At 38.3% G+C, this 26,193-nt stretch overlaps 2 protein-coding genes across 8 annotated transcripts in view; both read right to left on the reverse strand.

Annotated features, from left to right (window-relative positions):
• Positions 1 to 156: 156 nt before the first annotated feature.
• rassf2b (Ras association domain family member 2b) lies at positions 157 to 17,803 on the reverse strand. Its single transcript, XM_022196083.2, has 11 exons — positions 17,591 to 17,803; positions 13,460 to 13,509; positions 9,867 to 9,940; positions 8,297 to 8,372; positions 7,902 to 8,053; positions 6,652 to 6,767; positions 5,415 to 5,557; positions 5,008 to 5,161; positions 2,655 to 2,776; positions 2,385 to 2,482; positions 157 to 2,239 (listed from the first exon to the last, which is right to left on the reverse strand). Exons 3-11 carry the CDS (start codon positions 9,917 to 9,919, stop codon positions 2,170 to 2,172), a joined length of 984 nt encoding a protein of 327 aa, XP_022051775.1. The 5' UTR covers positions 9,920 to 9,940; positions 13,460 to 13,509; positions 17,591 to 17,803; the 3' UTR covers positions 157 to 2,169.
• Positions 17,804 to 20,193: 2,390 nt separating this feature from the next.
• The window catches only part of slc23a2 (solute carrier family 23 member 2), a 50,903-nt gene continuing 44,903 nt past the window's right edge, over positions 20,194 to 26,193 (reverse strand). For all 7 annotated transcript variants that reach the window (XM_051950808.1, XM_051950807.1, XM_022196079.2 and 4 more), the window contains one exon: positions 20,194 to 25,836. In XM_051950808.1, coding sequence (XP_051806768.1) covers positions 25,559 to 25,836 — 278 coding nt within the window. In that variant the 3' untranslated portion in view covers positions 20,194 to 25,558. The remainder of the gene's footprint in view (positions 25,837 to 26,193) is intronic.

Here is a 26,193-nt window from a genome sequence, read left to right on the forward strand (position 1 = left end):
GAACAAACCAGGACACTTAACGAGCTCTCCTGAAGCTTCCGCAATGACTAATGCTGCTTCTATACTGTCTTAGCAAGTGGTGTTTAAATTGTACAACATTATTTACACATCATTACGTAACATTGACCAGAACAAGACAGAGACAGAGAATACAAATTCATATTTTCCCAAAACAACTTTTTTATTAAATAATAATCATTGTTCGAAAAAATCTACATTTTCCAAGTAGTGGCATGAGTTTTTAACACTTTAAAGACTAAAATTTCTTCATTATTTTGTAAAAGACGCAATACAAAAGCAGGCAAGTCTTAAAGAGTCACTAAAAATATAACATGCATGCTCTCAGTGTCACAGACACACTCTTGAGGATGTGTGTTTTACGGCGAGATTTTCAGCAACGTTAGAAATATTGAACCGACGGACAAAAGCAGACGAATGCAAAGTGCTGTACATGTGGAGGCAAATTGTACTGCTTTGAAATGCTCAGTTACACACTGAAAACATCCTTCATAAAAGATCATCAGCATATTTCACAGTCTTGTGGGATTTCACTTTTGTATTGTGCTTTGTGTCATTTTTTGCTGGATATAAATGAAAAAAGAATCATCCCTGAATAGTCTTTCATTTTAGGTTAAGACAATAATGCATGTAGAAGGACTAAAAGAGGCTTAAAGGCTTAAAACTATTTCAGGGTAGATTTCTTTCTGATTTTTGTCTAATATTATTTGATAGTGACAACGCAGATCATGGGACTGATGTGCTGCACAGAGAGTTTCTAGCTATTGCTAACTTTCAACTATTGTACTTGGGCCTTTACATTTTTTTACAGTTTAATTAAAATATACAACTTTCATTGAATGAACAGTCTGATATTCTTGGAGAAATACTTGATTTCATGCTGTGAGTTTGTTGAGAGGATTAATAGCAATGTCATGTCTGTGTGGTAAATATGAAACTACAGCGAGCAGCGGGTTAGAAAGCAAAGGCAGTAAAATCTGCCAACCAGCACCAGCTCACTAGTTAACATTATTTCTTGTTTGTTTTACTCTTACAAAAACTGAAGAGTAAATACAACTTAATGCTGTTTTGTTATCTGTCAAACTAAGCCTCTGGAAAGTAATAGTCTGACACATAAACAACACCAAACTACAACGTGTCTGTTAATGAGCTCCAGAGATGCTGGCAGGTGTTATGCATCACCTCTGAACATATCCAGGCTCGCTGTTTGTCTCTAGTCTTACTAGCTGCTGGCTGTAGTTACACAAATATAAAATAAACATCTTAACCTTTACAGAGATAAGTGAGCAAGCGTTTATCTTTTTTTTTTTAACTACATGACAAAGACATTTTGTCTGTTTGCCTGCACAAACGCCACAGACACGAGCAGACTTCCAACAGACTGACGGTAACATAAGAAGATGATCTGTTCACATGGCCTTCAATAATCCCTGCATTTAACTCCTCAAGTGCAATAAAATGAAAACAGTCAATTTATCAGTTCAAATATTAAACAAATGCTCAAACAGGAGGAAAATAGAACCATCAAGTGCATTTTGGGACTGAATAATAAATGCTTTTGAGGCTACACTCATTTGCTTTCCTAGTAAACCCCCCCCAAATTTCCCACACGACAATTTAAAATAGTACAGATCAAAGTTTGTTTTGTGCTTTGAGAACCCTTCAAACAGGCACTTTACTGAGACCTTAGACCATGATGTTTGTGCTTTAAATTGATTTTAAATATTGTTTGGAGGGAAGACAGAAGAAAAGGCATTTCATTTTTGACTCATTCAACAAAGTTCTGTTCTGCAAAAAGGTTTATACCACTCAGGATTAGAGGAATGTCTTTCTGCGTGCACTGTGTGTAACGACGAATAGAAAGATGAAGTGATCGGGTCAAATCAAGACTCTTTATGACATGTGAGTCAAGACTATTGCTGAGATGGTCACATTCAACATGAACACAATATAGCATGTTTTGTTCTGTAGGTTGATCAGCTGGAAAAATACCCCATGCAGAGGAAGGAATTCAAAGGAGCAGAATAGTCACTGAAAACACATATGCTGTGTTCTTGTCAGCTGGTTCTTGGTCACGGTTGTGAGGATATGGTACTCTGGGAAAGTTTTTGACAGTTTGGTGTGGTGGAGGGAATCCTCACCGTGAGCCGATCACATACACGTCGCCCCCTCTGGAAGACAACTGAGCTGCTTCTCAATTATACACCGCAGGTAATTATATCTACAAGTTTGAAGAGAGAGCACAGAGAGATTTAAAAAAGAAATACTACCGACATTCCTGTATGAACATTTTGGTACAATCATAAGATTTAACAAATATGTGGCAATTGTTTGGTGAGGTGAATTATATACAGTATTTCTTGTACCTTCTTCTGAGTTTCTGCACCTCTCTGTCCTCCTCTTCTTTCAGCTTGGTGATAAAACTCTGCAGAACAGGCATCTCAAACTTGATATACTGCGCCACCTGGTGGAAGGACAGAGGATTTCAATGATAAATAAGTCCTACAAAAAACGAGGTGAATATGTTGTAGATGCAGGGTGACACACAAAAAGGACAAAGATGTGGTCGTTTATAGCAGAGTCATATCTGTGTTCCTGTATCAAGCCAGAAAGTTACAATAAATATGGAATGTTACATCATATGTGACTTCTTCTCCCAGGTCTTCTTCCATGAGGAAAACTTTGCAGACCTGCTCACATGGACCCTGCATTACTCTCAGCACCAGAGGATAGTCGGTCCGCTTCAGTTTCACACGCTCTGAAACAACAACACATCCATAAACATACTAAGAGAACAAAAAATTGCAAATAATGTAGTGCTGTCCTTTAATAAAGGACCGTATGAGAAATTTTGTATGTTTAAGCTCAATAAATACCCTCCACACAGTCATTCCCCAAAACACTCACTTCTATTTTTGCTTTTTGTAATATTTTGCACAGCAACAAAGCACAACTTTGTAAAACTTCAGGTGATACAATCATCTTTAACCTCTTCAGACCTGCCATCCACATATGTGGACATGTTTTTGTTGTTTTTTTGTTGTTGTTTTTCCAAAAGAGCGTATTGTTAAAACTAATAATAATAATAATATTACTACTTCTATTACTAATATTACAACTACAAATAAAATAATAGTAATAACAATAACAATGTAAATCCGAAAAAATATAATGTAAATGTAATAAACATAATAATCAGGTATTAGATATTATCCAATTATTATATTTATTGGTTACTCCTTATCCCAAATAACTAGAAAAAAATCCCAGTCCAACCAATACTCGGGTCTTAAGAGGTTAAAGTCAGTGCTTTGCATTACAAAACTTAAGTCTGCGTTTGTAACCGACAGTAATGATGATTTTGTTTGTGAAACAATTTTCTCCAAAAAAATCTAGGCCTCATTTCCATAATGGAGAGACACATTCCACTGTTCGACCAAAACATCACTGCTGGGAGGGAATAGAAAATTCGATCAACAAACCATGAAAGCCATTCAGTTGTGGACAGCATATTTTGCCGAGTGTAACTAAACCACCATCTGACAGAGTCTGCTGCTCTTGAACGAACTTGTGCAGAACTCTGCATCATTTTGGAAGCTTCATTACTTTGCAGAGTTACTATTTTGCTGACTTTTGTTTGTTTACTAGCTGAGATGTGGCCTTTCCAGATGCCGGTACTACGAAGCGAGTTTAACATACTCAGATTATCTTTTCTCTCTTTTCATTATCTGACTTCACTTAACCTAACAACCACAGTTAGGATGAGCAGCATCATAAAGCTGGTTTTAAATTCAGTAAATCAATGAGGGCACAAGTAGATCTCCCTATAATTATTACTGTATATTATGTTCAATAAATGTTTTGCTTAAATTTATTCCTCTGGTGTGTAAGACAGTATTAGCCATATCCTTTAAACAACAATCTTGGCGGTGTTAAACAGTTTTGGGAACAAGTAAAGAACAAATCTAAAACATCATTCAAACTAATAAGTAATGCAAATCTTACAAGGCCAAATAGGCTATAAGGCTTAAGTCTTTTAATCCGTTTCTGTTTCAGGATTATACTGCTGCACAGAAAGCATTTAGAATAATGAAATGTCTTTTAAATTGCTTTCAGCTCTGCAACTTATATCTTCCCTTCTCAGTATCTGTGCACCGAGGAAGGTAATGCTTTTTTCCAGGAGCAGGCTAGGAGTTATATCAGAGCCCTAAAAAGTTAGTTACTTTGATAACCTATAATCCTGCTTTGTAGTACAGGCCTCAGCTCTGATAATATAGTGAGGTTAAACAGCTGAATTGGATGCAGAGAAATAAAGTGTTTATGTGCCAATGTGTAGCTAAATCTGTGCTCCATTCTTGAGATCAACAAACTAATATTATGACAAACAGTTTTAACTCATGTATCTGTTGAAGTTCTGTTATACATGTGCCTAAAAACACAACTACACTACAAATAAAAACACCAGAGAAGAGAATAAGATGCTATGGTTCTTTACTCAAGTGTCTGCAATGAATGGCGTGTTATTAAAAACACTGAGTAGTTCCTTCTGATACGTTTTCTCATCAACACCGCTTCTGAACGGAAGGCGACGTGTTAGCACAGTGGAAAAGCTCTATTGTCAGCCTTTCATATCAGGACTTGAATGCACCTCTGAAATCCAGGAAACATTTAAATACATGTAAAACCTAAAAAAAAAAAAATTAACTTTACTAAAAACCTGCGTGAATATGCACTCCATTATGATGCATCTGCCATGCTTTGCAAGTTTCGTCTCTGTATAATGATTTTGATAATGTACTGAGATTGGCCCCAGGATGGTTGGAAAAATGTGAAAATTACACTGCTACTGAGATAAACTGTAAATTAGGATTACATCTTAACCATCAAGTAAGATGTGAGCACAATTCATTTACCACCTGAGCCTAAACTCCATCTCGACAGTGCTTAACCCCTTTTTAGACTCTGGAACAAGTAATGACGGATACTCACCTCCACTTGCATGGACGAGGTAGAGGGCAAAATCATCTGGACTGTTTTCAATTTTGAACTTGTTGAGGAGAACTCGTAGCACCTGAGGTGTGGTCATGCAGCTGTTGATGCGAACATTAGTGACTGAACCATAAGCAGGAGTGAACACTGCTGTCTGGGAGAAAAACAAAACACAGAAACATTCATTTGTTTCCTACATAACTTTATGGGTATATAACTATTTGGAGTCTGCAAAACTAGATTATTAATGTATTGTTTTAACATAAATTAAAGCAAGACTAAATTGTTGGAAGAGGAATAAGTTTTAAAATAGTATATAATCTTAGTGTAACTATGAAGAACACAAACATTATCACATAATTTGTCTTTCAAGGGATCTATTGACAAACATTTGGTAATGACATTACCTTATGATTGTAGAAGTGCCCATTGATGGAGAATCGATGGCGGCGGATTTTCCTCTGGTCACTAGGGGACCTTCGCTGGCCCCGTCTTAAGACCCCTGCATCACTCTTCGTTCTGAGCAACTGAGTGGAGCTCTCACTGTCCTCTGTCCAATCAACAATCACTCCATTAGATTAACGGTTATTATTCAGTCTTCATTGTGAAAGCAATTCCAAAAATGTTTACTTATTTTTAAAAGGCCCCATGTTGTGACAATCCATTTCTATTGTACAATTTGCAGTTGCTGTAAACATGGGAAGCTACTTAGGTGCCTTTATTTTATGCCTCTAAGTCTATAAGTAAATAAGAATTGAACACAGGTTCTATGTAACACCTAACTAAAACCAATAGCCATCCAGCTCAAACAGAGACAGTGTGTTTCCCTGAAAAGGTTGAAACAGTAGCCATTCATTAGTTTTCAGACCAAAACAGCGAATCTGAAACACTCCTGAAAGCTGGGGTTATACAGACATGGTAAAATGAATTCTTTTTGCATTTTGTATTTTGAGCTGAAAAACTGAAAGACACACTATGGGGACATGTGATGAATTTGCTGAAAAGAGGCCTGAAATGTGAGCTTAAACTAAGATCTCACAATATTAATTATTCCTGAGAAGACATCATATTTGTGCTTCCAATTTTTGGAAAATAGGCTTTACGTTCAATTAGTGGATGTGTTAATTTAAAGCTGTATTCATTCACACTGAAATCATCAAAGTAAATCCCCTCTGCAGAACTGGAAACATAATTAGTAATTCTGATTATAAGATAATCCTTACAATCCAAAAAAGCACAATATTACAGGTATTATTAAAGTACACACATGTTCCTCTAAGAGATGAAAAAAAGAACAATTAAGAACAAAAAAAAAAAAATAAGGCTTTAATTCCAAGTGAAACTGCCAGTTTGTTGATGAGAGGTTTCCAGCAAACAGTGATTGTATGTTTACATAAAGCAGCTGAGAGCTAATTACAGACTTGGTCTACAGCAAGGTTTTTATAACAGCCAAGTTAATTTGCTCTTAAAGACTTAATGCAACGTTTCTTTTTTCATGGCAAGATACCATAAACAAAACAGTTAAATTTACCAACTTACATATTTCATGTATTTTTACTAATGTGTGATGTTTACTGGATCCTTATAACCAAAGAATAACACACAGCACGTTTCAACACTTGTACTGTCTTTTAAGCCAGTTACCTTCTATCTGTTCCTCCGTCACACCGTTGTCCTCTAGTTGGCTCTCAGGTGGCGTCACTTCCACTGTGGGTGGGCTCTGCTGTGTCATCTGTTGACCATCTGTGTTGTTGGGGGAACTTCCAAAGAGAAACAAGCAGGAGTGCATTTGTAAGAGACAAAAGACAGGACCTGTAAGCTGGCAAACCTTAATGCAACATCTGAAAGTATTTTGTACATAAAAACTTTATATATTAATTAATAACATCTAGAGTGTGGTCTTTGGAATGACAACATCACCATGACTGCAAACACTGACAGCGAGGGAACTGTAATTATTACATTTTCTGTCAGATAGCAAAAGTTTGTTTAATGTGTTTGTTTTATGTGTCCTGTCCATGGTTGTTAGTTTCAGCTTTCTTTGTTGATGCAGTTTTTCTGTGTTTGAAATATCTTCAGGAGATCTGAAAGCATTTACAGAATTGTGTAATTTTGGAACAATTCACCAGCATTGTTTGGTTGAGTGCAAATATAAGTTTCAAAATTCACATTATTAAAACCTGATAGATGTCTTTTCTTGCTGGTAAATGTTGCCATAAATGTTTCATGCTATTTTATCCATCTACTGGATAGAATTTTAGCACTCAAACATGAGCTGCATGCCAGTGAGATATGTTATTGTGGGAACAAGAATAGCTTTCTTTAATGAATGGGGTTACAGAGCTGAAAAGGGGCTTTGAGTCTATTGACAGACTGATCTGTAACAGCTTGGGGCAAAAATCACCAACTTAGTCTCGGGCTCAGTTGGTGATTTTAAATGAGGCTTAAAAGGTTGACTTTGTTTATAGATCGCAGCCGACTGGTGTTTAATTAGAGATTCAGCAAACTGAACTTGCATGAATGGTAAATGGTTGCATTTATATAGAGCTTTTATCCAAAGCGCTTTACATGATGATATGTCACATTTACCCATTCACACCACACATTCACACACTGATGGCGGGAGCTGCCATGCAAGGTGCTAACCACAACCCATCAGGAGCAATTAGGGGTTCGGTGTCTTGCTCAGGGACACCTCGACATGAGCACGACGGGCCGAGGATCGAACCGGCAACCTTCCAGTTACAAGACGGCCACTCTTATATAAATCTACAACACTAATGTCAATAAATATCTCCAGGAAAAACGAGAAAGAATCCATATTTGCCCTCACTGACCTGTGTATCACCATTTCCGGTCACTGATGTGTAACTGGATCTGTCTGGATGACTTACCCTTGACTGTCCAGATTACACCCGGAGTGCCAGGACGTGGAGGAGGGAGGTGGTCGGATTCGCTCGTGGTCATCCTGCATCTGAAGCCTGATTGGACGTCGCAGGCCCCAAAAGATGTTCAGCAGACCCTCGACAATCAGCTCCCCCTCTTCCTGTGAGTAGACAAAAGCCCTGATCAATGCACATGCAGACAGACATAAATACACACAATAGACAGTTATTACCCCTTTGGGCTTGAGCATATAATGGGTCGGGTATATTAAACTGCATAGGACTGAGAGCAAACATAAAAAGGACAACAGGGGTGAACCCTAGAGGCATTAAGATTTCTTTGTTGAAAACAAAATATGAGAATAAGAACAATCATGTACAAACAGACAGCTGGTAACACTAACCTCTCTGTGCCGCAGCTGTAGATTCTGTCCTTCATAATACAAGTTGTATGTTTTAAGATGTGAGAGGACGGTTGTCCTGTGGACAGAGAAGGTGAATCAGTGAACAGGGAAGACTGTTTAAAGGAACAGCTAATGTAGAGTCTATCGCATTAAAATTATGCTACTAAAATCCTGTCCTCATCCCGACATTTATGTTAGGCTACATGATAATGTTTACATCAGTTGCTCAGTATTAGTAAGTATATTTTCTGATATAAATACAAAGTACGTCACAATGTAGCATGTATGTAAAACCATATACATAGTAATATAAATGATCATGCATTAGACATACTGAACTAAGCCCTAATTGCATATGCAGAATACAAGTTTCAACAACTGTCTGCATTAGATTTTAACAACAACTTCCCTGGAATTCTAAATTTGAAATTATAGAATATTACAAAAATGCACTGCATGTATTTTGCTGACGCATTTTCCACAAATTAACAACAAGTTCACTGTTCCTAAACACACAGTTAAAGGAGTGTTCAGTACATTTTTTTTCAGAGCTGCAGGGCTAATGCTTTTGGTCAGTTGATTTAAAAAAAACAAAAATCTAAAACACATTCCAGCTAAAAGCTGATTCGCTGAAAAATAAGGTTAACCATCTCCATGTTTGTGTCCTGTTTGTCTTCTGGTTCTGATTTCCAAACAATCTAGCTTGAGAAAGCACTATTTTCTTTGGCCATCTCCTCATACATTTTGGATCCTGCAGCAAATAACAGCTTGGCAGTGTATCCCTATGCGTTTCCAAATCAGTCCCTTCTCTTGAGTGCATTTCTATATAGTGATACTGAAACTTTCATGTTTTTATGTATTTCATGTTACGGATGTTACAACATATAACTGGCACTTAATGCCTCTGCAAGATGATTTCTAATATTGTGCAGGGAGCATGAAAAATAAGAAAAAATCTTGCATGCAAAGCAAATATCCAGATACAAACTGGTAAGATCTTGATGTGGCTGGATAAAAACATTCCTGAAGAGCAGCATTTGGGGCTTGTTTTTGTGATTTTGGAATAATTGAGAATTAATTTCACTTCTGTTTAATTCCTGCATATACAGAGATGTAATGAGACCACTTTTTTTAAAAAAACGATAAATAATCCTTTATGTTGGGCGTCGGATTGCTTAGTTAACATGAAAAGTAACTCTTCAGAAATTTAAGGTCTCTTTTTGAATATGTGGATCAATGTCATTTTAGCCGTTTTAAAGTGTCATGTAAGTCTATATGGGCTGGGCACTAAAAGGTTCTTATGTAACTCAAACACATACACTACATACAAACATTTCAACAGTGAAATTTCTGAGCAGCTGACATGCAGAAACCTCTAAAACCACCAGCGTGTTGCTTTAATTTCCCATTTCACACCATGTGATTGTAAACATATGTGTCTATCATACACACACCAAAGGTTAATAAGGTTTAATAAATGAAAAAATGTCTAATTTGATATGTTTGTCATCTATTTTACATTCAACTATTTGTGTGTTCATTTGAGAAATGTGTGGAACAGAAATCTTACTTGCTAATGAATCTGTTCTCTCCAATCTGAACCAAGTCTTGTGTATCATCCATCCTCAGTGAGCATGAGAGGAGCTGAAAGACAAAGAAGCAACACAGAGAGAGTTAATGCTCATCCATCTGATTCAGTCTCATGACTCCTCATGACCGGCAGCCAGCACAGACACGAAGAGGACGGCCTGAAGGGGAGGAAAGTGATTGCAGGAAGAGGAAGAAGTAAAGCTTCAGACTGTAAACAATAACACCAGATCATATCTACTTTCCTGTCAGCTATTCATCAAAAGATTTTGACAGTTAAACCACCGTTGGTTTGGTCTAGCTTCACAATCAAAACGTTTAGTGTGTGATGGAGCACAGCAGCTGCTGTCCACATTCTCCTATTCGTCTTACAATGTATGTTCTCTTACTGTCAGCCCTTTAATTCTTGCCTTTCTCTTTTACACGTAAGCATACATTGCACATTCGCACATGCAGCTGTTCTAAGTGGAACGCTGCCATCTCCCCGTAGAGTTTTCTTTCCCTCTTTGCTGAATGAATGACGGTGTGTGTGTGTGTGTGTGTCAAACTAGCTGGACAGAAGCCTCCGGAAGGAGATGGACAGGTGCAGGACACATGGGCCACCCACTGCTCCAAATTATTTCAGCTGCTTAAACATTAATCACGGAGCATGCTACTGGCAAAGCATAATACACACCTTCATCTGTCATATTTGTGTTTGTAAATACTGACTATAAAGTCTTTGCATCTCAAAAATGAAACCCACAGGATGTTTCTGATTTCATCCAAAAAAAAAAAGTCATCTCAAACTATTGAAACATAAATCTTTGTGTTCCATGTTTTCACATACAAACACGTTGTTATGGACCTTTTTGACAGTCCATACTGATGTGTTTGCAAGAGCATATTTATTTAAATGCATGTAGAACATAAAGTGGAAAACTTTATGACTGACAGTACGGGTCAAAAGGTCTGTGTGTCAACTACTTTGGTCCAAAGATAAATATATAAACAAATCTTTGGCTTGATAAGACATGTCAAAAAAGTCTCAGCAATAGTGTAATTCAAAGTTTGAGGGTAATGAATAATTAGGTGTATCATTCATAACACAGTGGTGCCATGTAGGTCTAACTTCTTTGTTTAACACATACTGTAAAAGATATTAAAGTAAGGTAATTCAAAGAGCTAGCCTCATAAGAAAGATGATAACCCTGTTAGAGGTAGTTTTGAGCAGAAATCATTTCACTCTCTTCAAAGGACAAAAGCTTAGGGCAAAAGAAATCAATCCTATTTTAACTAAAATGTTCTATCTCAGAAACTCTTCCAAACACATTTTAGTTTTACTATAATCACATAAAATTAAATAAAACTAACAAAACAAAGGGTTCCAAATCATGTTCCATGATGCTTTCTTGCAGTCCTCAGTGACATCTCAAACAAGAATTGCCCAAACATCCTAAAAAGTGGTTATTGATGTAACGGATGGGATTGTAAGAGTATGTGGAGGAGCAATATGAAAAAAATGATTAAACTGGAGTATATGTTGAAAAGATGGGGGAATCAAAGATGGGCGTTGAAAGATTTTCTCATTTCTGCAAGGGTTGTCTTCAGGATTTGAAGCCAAGAGATGTACATGTAATTAGCAGTTCCAATTAAACATCACAGGATTCAAAAGTTAAAAAAAAGCACAATCAAACCTATTCCTAGTGTCTGCTGGCAACCGTCGTCCTAGAATCCAATCAAGCTCTGTGATTCTTCATTCCAGTATAAGTTTGATTTGACATAATATTAATTGAAATCAAAGCTTTAAATTTGTTTGGTTGGTAATTTAGTTTTGGCTTAAGTCATGTCACCTGCAATGTGTCTGTACTCAGAGGAGCAGTCAGCTGTTTGTGTGTATGTGGCTGGCTGCTACACAACTCTGGAGAGGATAGGCTCATCTCATTTCACAAATTTCAGTTTCCTTTGTACTGCAGCCCATGACCTGGAAATCAATCCTGGAGCTCTATTACAAAGGATGTCTCAATTCCTAAAATGCTTTGTGGAGAGCAAAGCAAAGAGGAGTTCTGAGCAAGAATGCACAAGTCTATCCTTGATTTATCCTCAATGAACATTTTCCACATCCGTCATATAAGAGAGGCATCACAAACAGCTGAAATGAATACTTCATCACACTTAATCGCCACAAAATCTCTGATGTGAGGAGAGGACTAAGGGGATAAATCCTTCTTACTTTAGTGATCCCATATATGTCATCATGAAGTTGAAATTTGAACTACTGAATGTATTGCAATGAAATTTAATAGACATTCCAGTTTCTCTCCCAGCGATTTGCAGCAACTTTGGCGATCCCCTGACCTTTCATCTAACTTCCTCTTGGGGTCAAAATGTCTGTGCAGATTCTGAGTCATTCAGTTCAATCATAAAAGTTTCAGTAAAAGTAACTGGACTTCTCTTTCACCTCCCCTTCAGTTCTGAAGAGTCATCGGGCCAAAATTCAACAAATGACGTTCCCATCAGCCTTTACTGAACTTTATTTTTACTGCTAGCAAACATAAGCTTACTAGTGATCAAAATAGTTTCCTCTGTAGGGTGGATGGACCCAGCCTTAATGATAAAGCGAGGACATCAGAAACTCCAGAACTCAGCTGCTGCTCCTTCATGTTGAAAGGAGCCAGCTGGGGTAGTCCCAGTATCTGATCAGGACGCCTCCTGAGTGCTGTCCCTTGGTGCTTTTCTGGGCACATCCAACTAGGAGGACACCCCAGGGTAGATCCAGTACTCGCTGGAGGGATCACATATCTTATCTGTCCTGAGAACATCTTGGGATCCTCCAGGAGGAACTGGGAAACATTTTTGGGGAGAGGGACATCTGGAATGACCTGCTTAGACTGCTACTGTGAACTGACTCTGGAAAAGGATGGATGGATGGATGGATGGATGGATGGATGGATGGATGGATGGATGGATGGATGGATGGATGGATGGATGGATGGATGGATGGATGGATGGATGGATGGATGGATGGATGGATGGATAACAGGTTAACTAAGAAAGTCAACATGCTAAACATTGTACCTGCTAAACATCAGAATGTCACCATTGTCACTGAGCTGATATTAGCATGGACTCATGTAGCTCAAAGCAGATTTGTGCCTTCAGACACTTTTCAGAGCTGGTAACATGCTGGTATATTTTTTTGTCTTGTCTTTTTGTTTTTACTGCAGCTACAAGTAACTACTGGATTTGATTATATTCCATACGGCATTGGAATCAATTACTGGACATTAGAGACTTGTTTACATACAGGTTTTCAGTAATTTCACTGTTATATTATGGTTTCATTGTCTCAGAGCTGCTTGGAATGGGAGATTAAAGATACAAATTTCTAAGAAACAGCATCAAAAAATACATTATGAGTGGTAAAAAGGTTAAAATATGCAAAACAAAGGCATGATTTCTTTTCACATTTCTCTGTTACACAAGTGAGTGCTTCTGTAACACAACTAATCCGTTTTTAAAATAAAAAGTTATAGAGACATGCCTACGCAGTAAATGCAGTATAAATATGTGTTGTAAGACTATAAGCGATCTTACCGTAGAGAAGACTGTGTGATCGTGTTGAGTCACCAGAGAGAGGGAGCTGTCTGTTTGGAGACAGATAGCGAAATGTTAGGCAGGCAGTCTCTATAGGTATCCTCAGGTATTAGCAGATGTATGACTCAGGTGTCAGTTTAAAACGGCCCACAAAGATCTTTTCTTCTGAGTGTGACAGCAAACAGACGAGGAAGACTGGGGGCGTTAAAAGGAAGTGCTCCCCTTCCGTCAATTCACTTCCTCCTTTACTCAGTCAGTCACACAGGAAACTGACACTAGCCTTTACACAGCCCAAAACTTCCTCAATTCAAGCTGCACCTTTGACTTATCATGCACGCCCAAATAGAGTTTACACACGAGCATGAGTAGATGCACAAACTGCCTCACACCGTTATCAGGCTCTGAATACTGAGATCAGACACATACCTAAACAGTTTAGTGTAAACAAAAGACCTGACAAGCAGCTTTAAACACACAGTGCTGATAAATAGCCTGAGGCTGTCAATCTCTGAAATAAATGTGTTCAGTTATTGTGGATGAATTAAATATTTAACACCAATCAGCCAAGCCCCATGCCAAGGTCTATCAATATTTCAGCACTTATATTAGCCCTGTCAAGCACTCAAAAGCTCACCATTGACCTACACAATGAAAGTCATTAGTCTTTAATATCACAGTCGTGGTCAAAGGCGGTTGTGCTCGTAGATTCAATAACGGGCGATGCCAGCGGTCGGAGGCAGACATGTGGCCGATGGTTAATGCAAAACAAAGCTGCAATTGTCTGGAAAGTCACAAGATCAATGTGAACTTTAGGTCAACCAAATTGCCATCCGATGACAAAATTGATCCATTCCTAATGTTACCTCAGGCTCCTCAGATTAAAATCGAAAAGGATATTTAACATTTAAAGCTGCTGCTAGAGCATCATAATAAATGTATTTAGTGTTTGCTGTTGGCGACAAGTTTGTTTTCTTCAGCTGGGAGACAGAGCTGGGAGTTATTTCAGTGCAATATCAATGTGGTATTATGAAGTTAGATATTGTGCAGGGTTTGTTCTTGTTTTAATATTGTGACAAAGGTTTGTTTTGTCTGTGCATTCAAGGCTACATTACAGTTAAGCAGGGCCGGACACTCAAGAACGTCTCAGCACTGTTGCCAATATGATGCCAAAGTGTTTTTTTAAATACCTTCCTCTGCATATGTGTGAGAATATCGGAGAGCTTTTCACTGACAAAACAAAGTTCACAAACTTATTTTGATTAATAACTTGCAAGAGAAAAGCTACCTAATAAGAGGTAAAAGGCTAGCAAAATTCTATATCTGACCAGAGATTTGATGCTAAATTCATACTACTCTGTAAAATAAAAGGAACAAAAAAAACTTCATTGTTGCCTTAGCTAACTGTTCTGCTGTATTTTTGTGCATCTTTTCAGCATTGTGGTCTCAATGCTATTGCTATCTGTCTGGTAGAGACATACTTTTGGTTATTTTTGTTGACATAAAAGCCTTCAAACTGAAATCAACTGAGATATAAAAATAATTGCATTATTCAGATAAATATCTACGTACCAGATAGATGAGGATTATTACAGATTATTAGAATCCAAAGTTCTTTCAAATATGCTAAGGCTAAGACTTTAGAGATAGCTAAATTGATGATATAACTATCACAGCGAACAGTTACAGCTCAGTGAAATGAACAACTAATTATTGCACTTCTTTGGCCATTAATCCACATCAAACATAATTTTTGGTTTGGGAATACTACCTCAAAGTACCATCAGTTCCGCTGCAAAATACTGATAGAAATCTCTACATTTTTCTCAAAAGGAATGTCATTCAGGAAAACATGTAAATCACATAAACTGAATCTGCATGGTTTTCAAGGCCTATAAAACTGAACAAATGGCCTCGACATTTAAGCAAAATATCTCCAAACCGTTGACAGTTTTGTTTGTTAGAACAAGAGGAACTTGTCTCCACAGAAAGAAAAATCTGTATGGCATTGAGAGTCCAGCAGCAGAGCCAACACCAGCATATAAAGCAGCCAGACTGACCCACAGCTGACCCAGTCCGTTTCCCATCTCTGTACTGGACAACTCCAAATGTAGAACTCATTGACTGCCTGTATTCCTCTGTGCCTCATTACAATGTCAGCCAATCCTCAGCCTCCATCTTCTCCTCTTTCTCTGTGTCTTTATGTCTCATTCACTTTAATCTGCTCAGTTGTTTTCTACCACAGTAACTCAGTGTATTACCGGCTGTCCAATTTTTCTGATTGGAAAATTTTGCCCTCTCTGCTGCCTGTTTTTTCCATTTGGCTTTCTTTCTTCTTGGCTTTTCATCTGCTTCACATTGCCTTGTGAAAAACTAGACGCCATCCAACATGCTGTTAAACCGCAACTTCCTGACTTTTCTCCCCCAAACTCTCTGCCTCTAACTGACCCACATGCACGTTTGTTTTCTGCCCTTTTGCCCCGTTGCCTCTGAACCTCCTCTGTCAATGTCTTTGGTTGAAACGGACGATGAATAGCGCCGTACCTCCTCCTGTTCAGGCCCACCAACACCGTCTCCCCTGCTTTCATTCTCCACGTTACTACTGCTCTGCTTCACTATTGTCATAGCAACACTGAAAACATCTGAGCTTCAGCAGCTAGCCCACAAACACTGAGCCAAAAATAGTGTGTTTGTCTGTCCTGTTCCTTGTTAGGCCTACTGGGGTTGTCAAAAACGCTGCCAGGCTTGACTTGAATCTGAATACGACGCTCAGATTCTAAAGATCGAGTTCAAACTACTCTTTCCTCTTAGCTGACGGTGGAGATGAAACAACTAGTCATTGTAAGTGGCTAAATCAAAGTTATATTGAAGCAAAAACAGAAGAAAATCACTGTTCCCTGCTTTTTAAACATTATAATTATCTTTTTTACTGATTACATAAAATTAGGTTTTAGACGGACAAACAATACATTTAAGATGTCAGCGCTTGTTGTGTGGCATTTTATAGAACAAACAAAAGAGAAAGGAAAATAATGGCTAGCTGACAGAATGTTTAGCTAGTAGTTTATCAGACCCACATAAAAGTAACTGTAGTGCAACATTTGTGCAAATAATCCGACTTGCAAATCCTTGTCTACTTGCAACTGCATATCAAAAAAAAAAAACAATAATAAAAAAATAGGGTTTGACAAGTTCAAGAGCATGTAAAACTAATTCTAGTGAAATATTTCTGCAAATAATCCTCCCTGTAAAAGAAAAATCACAAATGCAGGTCAAACTTGCAACTGCGTATCAATTAAATTAAAAGTGTTTACAATCTTAACTGGCACTTGACATGTCCAAAAGCAGAAATGGATTGGTTAAATGGTACAGATGAGACTGAGGCTGAATATTTAGCTGTTAGTTCATCAGATCCACCTACATAAAAACTATTTTAGCGCAATTTGTGCAAATAATCCCACCGATGATTTTCTAGTTGTAATTTAGGAGTGGTAATTCAACTTTATTATTATTTTGCAGATGGTGCTGTTCATATACTCTTCAAAATAGCTTTAAAGTTGAATCCCCACCTGAAAAAAGCTAAACACTATGGATGTAGGATGATCTTAAACTGCAGTTTCACATATAGCGGCATTTGAGTGAGCATCACTTTTTAGCACTCCCTGTATCCAGCCAGACTTACGTTCGCTGAGAGGAATTTTAACTATCTACTGCTCGTTATGTAACCTGTTTTACTAAATCATAGCTATGTGCACTCCCTGCTAGAGAACAAATGTGACAATATGCGTATTTTCTGTTGGAGATGTAGCTTGGAGCATCACAGAAAGTGCTGGGGTCTGTGCCTATTATCGCTGCATGCGAGTTAAACGCTACACAAACGCGTCAAATTCGAGGTTTTTGGAGTCTGTGCGTGTCGCCTGTGCTTTTATGAGATAAATACATGTTGCTGTTTGGTGTTTTATGTGGCAAAAACATTTTAAGTCTTGTTTTGGCACAAACAACCGCGTTATCAAACTACACCCAGCCCGTAGCGCGACATCTACCCCACAGACATCATCACGATCAGCCCACTTAGCTACACCGAAACCCTCCGTCTGGTTCCTGCCCACTTCTGGAGCTCGTCTCTCGGCTCACCTCACACGATTCTCCTCGGTGTTTCTCCTCCTCTTCCTCCTCCTGTCGGTGCTCTTCTTCTTCTCCTTTTCCCCGTCAAAACCGTTAAACTCTTCGCTCGTGCTGCTGCCGTTGGAAACAATCAGCAGGGGCGCGTGCAGCCGCCGCGCATCCAGGAGCTCGTGGGAGAAGTAGGAGGAGAGCGCGAGAGCTGTCCATCTGTTGTAGCGGAGCTCGCGGCAGCGGCGGCGGCGGCGGCGGCGCGCGGGCCCGGCAGGGAGCCAATCAGAACGCGAGTCTGACGAGCCTTTGTTAGTGCTGCGTGTGGAGATGAATGAAAACAGGACAACAATAGAGTCCAGAGAGAGAGCAGCAGGCAGAGCTAATCAATGGAAACTCTGATTTACTGGAGACGCACAGTACAAGGTCCCAACAAGTCTGTCAATACAACTTAAAACATGTTCTGTTATCTTTTCCTGAATTTCCCCAAGGAAAGGAATTTTTTTAACAAAAATGTAAATTTTCATTGCTATAGTGTAGTAGCTCATGATTTCTATGATAATTTTGAATACAAAAAAACAATATTATTTTGAAACTGTTGTATTGGATACTGCAATCAAGTGTTTGGTAAAGCAGGCCATTTTCACAATGTTTTTACATATATTTAATAGATACAAACCCATAATCCAAAAATTCTGATTTACTGGAAACACAAAGTGCAACCTCCTAACACACTCTATCTACCTACTGTGACGACCCTCCACCTGGAAACCAGGTGTCTTCCCAGAGCTGAGTCAGGGTCGTCAGCTGAGCCACACCTGGGATCAAGTGGCTCAGCTACTCAAACCTTTCTCACAACAGTCAAGGGGCCTTCTCTCTGACAGGAGCTGTGGCCTGCAGGAGCTCCATATGGAGTATTGTTTACTGTTTATTATTGTTCTCAGGTTTACTATTAAATGTATAGAGTGCTACTTATTGTATCTTAAAATTTACATTACTGCACAGAACATTTAAGATTATTTTATCACAGATCAAGGGTAAAGATTGTTGTTGTTCACTGTGATGTATTGGGTAGTACTCATTTAGACTTAGACTGATTAGCATACAGAACCCTATGTTTCTGGTATACAGCTGAGAACTGATTGCTAAAAGTACAGAATATTATTTCTTATTTTAGGTGTGATAATTGTCAGTAAACATTGTAAGGGTTGTATATAGTGCTGTTCTTGTACAATATTTGTCACTTAATTGCCCAACAAAACATGAAAAATACTTTGTAAAAGCGAGAGGTCAGTAGCAGCTTTCATTTTTTCTTACAACTTTTCGGCAGCCCCCCCTTTTCTGTTGTACCCCCCCACACACACACACACACTGGTTCAGTTGTTTTTATTTTTCAGATTTAGGAATTGTTAACTATGTCTATAAGTTGGTTCAGGTTGTTCAGTCATTTTTTTAAGTTCTGCACTTTAAGATTTACAGTTATATAAAAAGTTATTTATAAAAAAAAGTGTTGCCAAAATGTTTATTGAACTGTACTGAATTTATTTGGTTTTGATAGTCAGTTACTGGTTACATGCAGACGCTAATAAAACTAGTAGGTTACATCAACATATAGCTATCGCACTAATTCAAGTTTTACATAATGATGTTCTGGACCTTTGCTTTAAGACATTTTCTCAGACCGGACTACTTGTCAACAAGTTTGTTTAGGTCTCTCGGGATGTTTTTGAATTTTTGTTCTGAAAATCTGACCTCTCTGTCAAGTTTTTTTGTCATTCAAAAATTAGTGCTTGATTCAGTCAACCGATAATGTTGTGGGCTGGTCTGGGCCAAAAATGCCAGAGCTGATTTTTTGCCCCAGTCCACCCCTGGTTACAGCCCTAATATTGAACAAGTTCAACACTAAAATTTCACATTTAGAAGAAGATGTGCAGCCTTGTTTTCCATGGGACATTTGAATCTATTAAAACATGAAACTCTGGGGATGCGGATAGTAAATGAGCCCCTAATAAGGATTCACTCTGCACTGCATTGAGGATCACATTACTTTAAACCTGATTTAACACGGGTGGCCTCTTTTCAGGATTCAGCAGAAAGCAAGGCCCATCTGCAGGAACTTACTGTATTAGCTGGTACTGTGCATTAGTAGTTCATATTCCCAAACAAAATACATTACTACAAACCATTTGCACAACATAAACTAGGGTTACTGCATTTGCAGCTTCGATTTCAGGCAGTTTTATATCATAATATGTCCTTTTATATCCTTTTTTGTTGGTAACATTGAAAAAGCGTATACAGAGGCCTGCTGTATTTCCAGAGCTGTAACCGTTGGAAAAATGTGATCAGTTACGATAATAGCTTGTATTATTTCTGCCTTTCTAAATAGGATATGAATATTTGGTCAATTCATTATTATCTTTTATATTTAGTTAAATCATATTTGGAAGGCACGTACTACTTTTTTATTTTCAGAATTTACACAACCAACAATGCTGCAGAGAAAAGAGTAATGAAAAAAGCTGTCAGATAATGAAATTAAACATTCTGTTCAGTTTTCCTAGACTGGAAAGAGATGAACTGTCACCTCCAGGACTGGTGACGAAAAAAGACAAAAGACTGAATGAATTCTGTAACATCTTATTAAATAGTTTTAGGAACAGAGAATAAAACATTTTGTTGCTACAATTAGTTTACACAATTTATCTTCCAGAATGTTTAGCAAACTGTACTCCATTAAATATACACTTTTTTTTTACATCTGTTTAAAGTTTTTCCGCTTGTTCTTTGATTTGTACTAATAATGTGTTAACATGGACAGAAAGCAACGTTAGAGTAAAAAAATACAATATGCAAAAAAGGTCCTAACCAACAAAAGGATTCCACCAAACCACAGATTCAAAATAGGATCAAAATGTATTTACTTTTTAAATAAAAAGTACAAGATGGTGCGCTTTCCAGCATGATTTAAGATTAAAAGGTATGATTTTGTTTCTTACAAATATCTGCTTGCAAAAACATAAAAACAATGTATAAAAAACAAAAACATTGAAAAAGATAAAACACTTAATACAGAGAAGTATATTCTTCAGGTAGCGCCCCCTTCAAAATAACTGAAAGGGATTGATGTCTTTGCGTTACACACCTTAAGGCCGCCTTCTTAAGAGCTATCTGTTGGTGAAACAGACGTGAAGCCAAAAAAACCCAACTGTTGAAACTGTAACTGATTTTGTAACAACTACAATGTGTATAGAACGCTGAAATAAGAAAATACGATAAAAACTGGAGGGTAAAAGTTAAAATCAAGTAGAAGCTGCCTTTAGGCACAGAGATATCTGATGTTCGTCTTGAGGTGAAGTGATGAGGCAGGTTCACTCAGCTGCCAAAACCCCAACAAGGCTCTTAATGAGGCGGCCAGCCGGTGTCTCATCAACAGTAAGAATTCCCGGGGAGAAAACCAGGTACACTAAACATGAGAGGACACCAATATATTTTCACTGCGGGTGGGGGGATAGAAATTTTGTGTGGAGAGAGGAGAGACTGTGAGACGGGAGAAGTAAGTGCTGGTTGGATGAACGTGATATGACACAGAAAACAAGTTGTTGCATGTGATCATCATGTGTGCATGTATTGAAGAATCCATTAGGACTAACCCGCCTCGGTTTCTCTGGCAGGGAAGATATAAGAGGTGGCGGCTGCTGTCTAACGTCTACTCACTCGTCGCCGGGTCCTGGAGCAAGGTCGCAGTGAAGGCAGGAGAGTCAAAACATCAGCCGGCGTAGCGACAACAACGCTGCTGATTTATACCAACACTGCTCTGTATTTACAGCTATCCAGATCCTGAGCACAGCCAACGTTTTGATGGTGAGATTTTAGATTTATAGTTTTTTATTTAGGTCTCTAAATAGCTTCTTTTGTGACTCTAGCACTCCGTATGTTTCTCACCATCTACCCAGGATGATCATTTAATGTGGTGGGACCAACATTTACATCCAACATTTCCACATAAATACTGCATTGTGTGACCTAATTAGGAATTTCAACTCTAGAACCAATGCAAATGGTTGTATTTTACTAAATTGCATATTGTGTTATGATAGATGTAAGTAAAAATTCTGGCATTAACTGACATCTGGCATGAGCTCCTTTCCACACGATCTAATAAAGGCATAATAAAAATACAAAATCTGTGACTCTACATGACAAGAAAGAAAATTTTAGGACTATTTTGGTAACATTAGTGGTAAATATGATCAAAGCAGATTTAACATCTCACTGAAACTCCTATTCAGGACACACATTTTGGTTTAACCCTCGTGTTGCCCTGCGGGTCAAAATTGACTCATTTTATAGTTTGAAAATGTGGGGGGGAAAAAAAAAAAAATCACAGTGAAACTTCTGATGTTCACATTTTCAACATTTTTGGGAAATCTTTGAATATTTGGTGGAAAAAAGAAATGTTAAGAATGTTTAAGAACATTCACAAAAAAAAAATCAAAAGGTTGATAGTTTTTGTGACCGTTCTTAAAGAAAATATTTGAAGTTTTACAGATATATATAGGTTATCACTTTAGATATTTATAGGATTTTTTTGGAAGATTTTTACTATTTTTTTGAAAATATTTACAAGAATTTTCTTGCCAAATTTGGGGTATTTTTTTAAATAAAACTTTTAAGGGAAACTTTTAAAGAATTTTTGGAACTTTCTTCATGAAGGTTTTGCAAATTTTCAGAAATTTGGGGATTTTTTTTGCTGAATTTTGGAAAGTTTTTCAGACAGGGAAACAATATTTTTTGGTGCCTGTAAATGAGGACAACAGGAGGGTTAATGCTGGCCTCTGTCAGCATATTACTACAGGCTTCGCTAAAATCATAACAGTATGGGCTAAATCACTTTGAAAAACATCTAATTGTATTTTTTCTGACAGATATTGTGACTGCAATTACATTTTCAATACATCATTTAAAACTGAAGCTTCACTTCAATATAAACTCGGTAATAGACATGAAATTAACATTAACATGAGCTACCGTCAAAAGCTAGTGGTAACTCAAGGAGGACGCCATGAATCTGTAAAATCATTGACAAGATTGTAAATGTTGGTTTACACACTCTGCATTAACACAAACTCATTTGCATTGTTTCAACCTGTGATATACGATTAATTACTCAGTCCTACACCAGAGTCTGTGGAAATATTGGATTTGAACCTTGGTTTTGTCCTGAGCAAACATCTGTAATATTACATATATAGAAAAAATACTTTTAAAGATGCAATTTGCTGCTGGATAAAAGGTGAGAAAAAGTCAAATGTGACCAAATCATAAGAGTCTCAGTGGTGAAGCCATAAAGCAGCTAAAGCTTGACATACTCTCAGATACTAATGGTCAAAAATATTCAGCCACAAAGCAGTTCAGCCACTTGTCTTCATGTCCATTAAACAAACAAAAAAAAAAACCAATGTTCTTACTCGACTATAAAACTGGAAAAGCACAATAGTGACATTTTAGGGTTCCAGGTTAGTGAGCGTTACTCACTCAGACCCTGATCTTCTTGGCACCTTTACATGTGCAAACAGTACTTGTAGTAAAAAGGCCCTGAAATGGAGATTTGACTAAACGATCCAGTTCAACATCTGTAAGTGTTTTTTCTCTTGCTTTTAAAAACAACACGGTATTAATGGAATGAAATTGAAGCAGCTTACATCTTACAATAGTAACTACCTTTAAAAGCTGTCGTCTCCAGGTAAGTTTCTAAAAGCACCAACTGCAGCTGAGGCCGAATGCAGGAGCAGCGGTTCAATAACTGCCAGGCTTGTCTAAACAGGGCATAAATGAGTAAACTAATAAATATACTTTCAACATTGTGCAAGAGACACAGAAACCTGCTTCAAGCAATCATTAAACAACTTTCTTCTCATAAATAAATAAATAGCTTCAATAAAAGAGATAAAAAGAGGGAGAAATTTGGGATGAGACTAATTTCCAAACTAAAGTTTCTCAGTAGCAACAAAAGAAAAGAAAAGTTTTGGTATACGATAACACAGAAAAGTCAGAAGAAAAAGGAAAAAAAAAAAAAAGAGCTTTTCGCATTTTGGTTTAGTAAAAGTCTCAGCTGGGCTAAATATTTAGCAGTTGTGCGGCTCTTTGTTTCTACAATTTTCCTCGATTATATTGTTGCAAACTCTTCTAAGGTAATTTATAAACTGCTGCTTTTCAATTAAAGCAGCAGAGGCACACAGTGTGGTCAAATAAAAGATTCACTCTTCAGGGTTTTAGGCTGCCGATGCTCTGAAGCTGTGCGTCACTCCGCCAAACGAGCTGCCACAGCTTGAAATACAACAGACGTGAGCAGTAACAAATGCCTCCAGTAAACGAATCGCAGAGGATGAGAGTGAGAGGAGATGACTGAGGATGGGAGGAGGAATGTGAGGGGAAGTCATCAACACCATCAAACATGTGACAACTGTCGGCAGCGGACATGATCGGCTGATGCAAAAACACGTTATTGTGAGTCAGTGCACAGAACAAAACAAAGGAAACCCTTGTATTACATTTAAACACTCCAAAAAAAAAAAACCCTCCTTACTTGTTGAAATTATGCTGCCGCACTGACAGAAAAAAGGGTTTGGATGGGTGTGCATTATTTATGGTGCTGTCTTTGTAAATCCTACTTTAACTCACATTACTGCTAAAAACAGAGCACAAGTGACCCCTCTAAACTGAGAGAGGACCACAGATCTCTGCTGTCACTGGATAAAGAACATTTAATTCTCCTGTCGTCATGCATCGGTTTTAAGCCCGGTATTTATGTACACAAAGTCTCCCTGACAAAGGCCACGTGTCCGTCATGCTTTGTGCGTTACTGTAGCTTTTGCAAATGCACTGCTGTCGACACAGCAGCACGTGCATTATTCAAAGCTTGTGTCATTATGTAAGTGCCAACATGTAAAGCAAATAAAGGCTGCTGAATAAACATAAAACTCTTAAAATAATAAATTTAGCTCCAAAGTGAAGTAAAACAAGCCCCATTCGATATCTGAATGAGACAAGGGTGTGTTCAGGAAAGGTAGAGTTTTGGTCTAGTTAGTAACCGATGCTTAATACTAAGATGTAAACTGACGTATTAGTGACTTTATTTTGCCCAATCACATGGGAGCTGTGGTGAATATTAGCGCTCTCCTATGTGAAAACAAAGAGAGATGTGAGGTTGTCTAACATGAAACGTGATGTGCTGCTAAGTGGGTCTCTGCGGAGCTTTCACTGAAGAAATGGGGGAGCGGGCTGTGAAGTGACATTCTAGTTTGGAATTCAAGAGGCAGATAGTGCAAAAATAAATCTCACAATCACTTTGCGTGGCTTAGGGCACCTAACAAACTACTTCCATCAATCTACATGACCCCTGTCGTGCATTGCAGAGCTCAAGCTGGTGAGGCTGTCGGTGTGTGTGTCTGCGCGTTTCTCTAATGTGGTTGCATAACAAGTCTAGAGGCCAACGACTCATGACGAGATCCTCAATTGACATAATCCATTCTACTGTGCTTTTAGTAGAATATGTTTTATAAAAATGACTCGGGCAGTAGAAATTAGCAGCGATTACGAGTCAGCGACTCATCAGACGATCAGCTTCGACCGTCTGATGCTCATCTGTCTCCCTCTGGATTGAAGTGCAGGTAAATCAATGCACGAACCCGTTATCTGGTACTGCATACGGCACACACATGCACGCACACCGAGCAGCCTCAGCACGGTGACATCTTTTGTAGCATGCTTTGACTTGCTATAGCATGCTGAAAATAGCATAGTGGGAAGTGGGAAAAGACTGACACAAGCTAAAGAAAAGACATACTGACGGGGGGTTGGTGCATCACATTTTCTTCCACACAATCCTGTGCCGCTTCGGTCCTCCACTCTCCCATCATTTTATCTTAGTGTACCATCCCTTGCTCCCCAAATTCAGCAACATTTAGGATTTCTCCAGCCCGTTGGCTATACCCGACTCTCCCCTGGCGCCGTGCCTCCCTCCCCTCCCATTCCTCCTCCCTTCACCACATCCCCGTGTCCCATTCTGCTCCTGCCGCACTCCTTTAGCCTCCCCCACTGGTAGCCTGTGAACGCAGGGCTGATGGGGATGTACTTGAAGATTGGGTATCTGCGGATGAAGTCCATTCCAAACGGCAGATCATAAGATCTCATCCCTTCCAGTTCTGCTGCACTGAGACCAGAACCGCGCTTCAGCTTCCTGATGCCTCGTTCTTCAGGGGAACCTGAAACAAAAGGTAAAGATTAATCAACAAAAAAGTCCAAACTAACAAAGAACATGATCTTCGAGTCTTCCATTGTTGCTACAACCCAATGATCAGTTTGAAGATGTCAAGAAACAGCATCTGTCCATCAGTCCTCTATTGATTGTCCATGTGGCAGTCGATTAAACCCAGGTAACATTTTCCCACATTTTCCAGCTCTCCCAGACGAATCTTGAGGATCACATATACCACCTGCTGGCATGTTCTGCTTTTATATGCATAGCTGTACCTGCTCTGCAGTTACAGACATATTATTATGATGTTCTTCCTTAAAAAATGCTTTGTGTTCTGCAAACTACTATCACAACATTGTGACTA

This window comes from Acanthochromis polyacanthus, chromosome 7, assembly GCF_021347895.1.
Source record: "Acanthochromis polyacanthus isolate Apoly-LR-REF ecotype Palm Island chromosome 7, KAUST_Apoly_ChrSc, whole genome shotgun sequence".
NCBI classification, from domain to species: domain Eukaryota; kingdom Metazoa; phylum Chordata; class Actinopteri; family Pomacentridae; genus Acanthochromis; species Acanthochromis polyacanthus.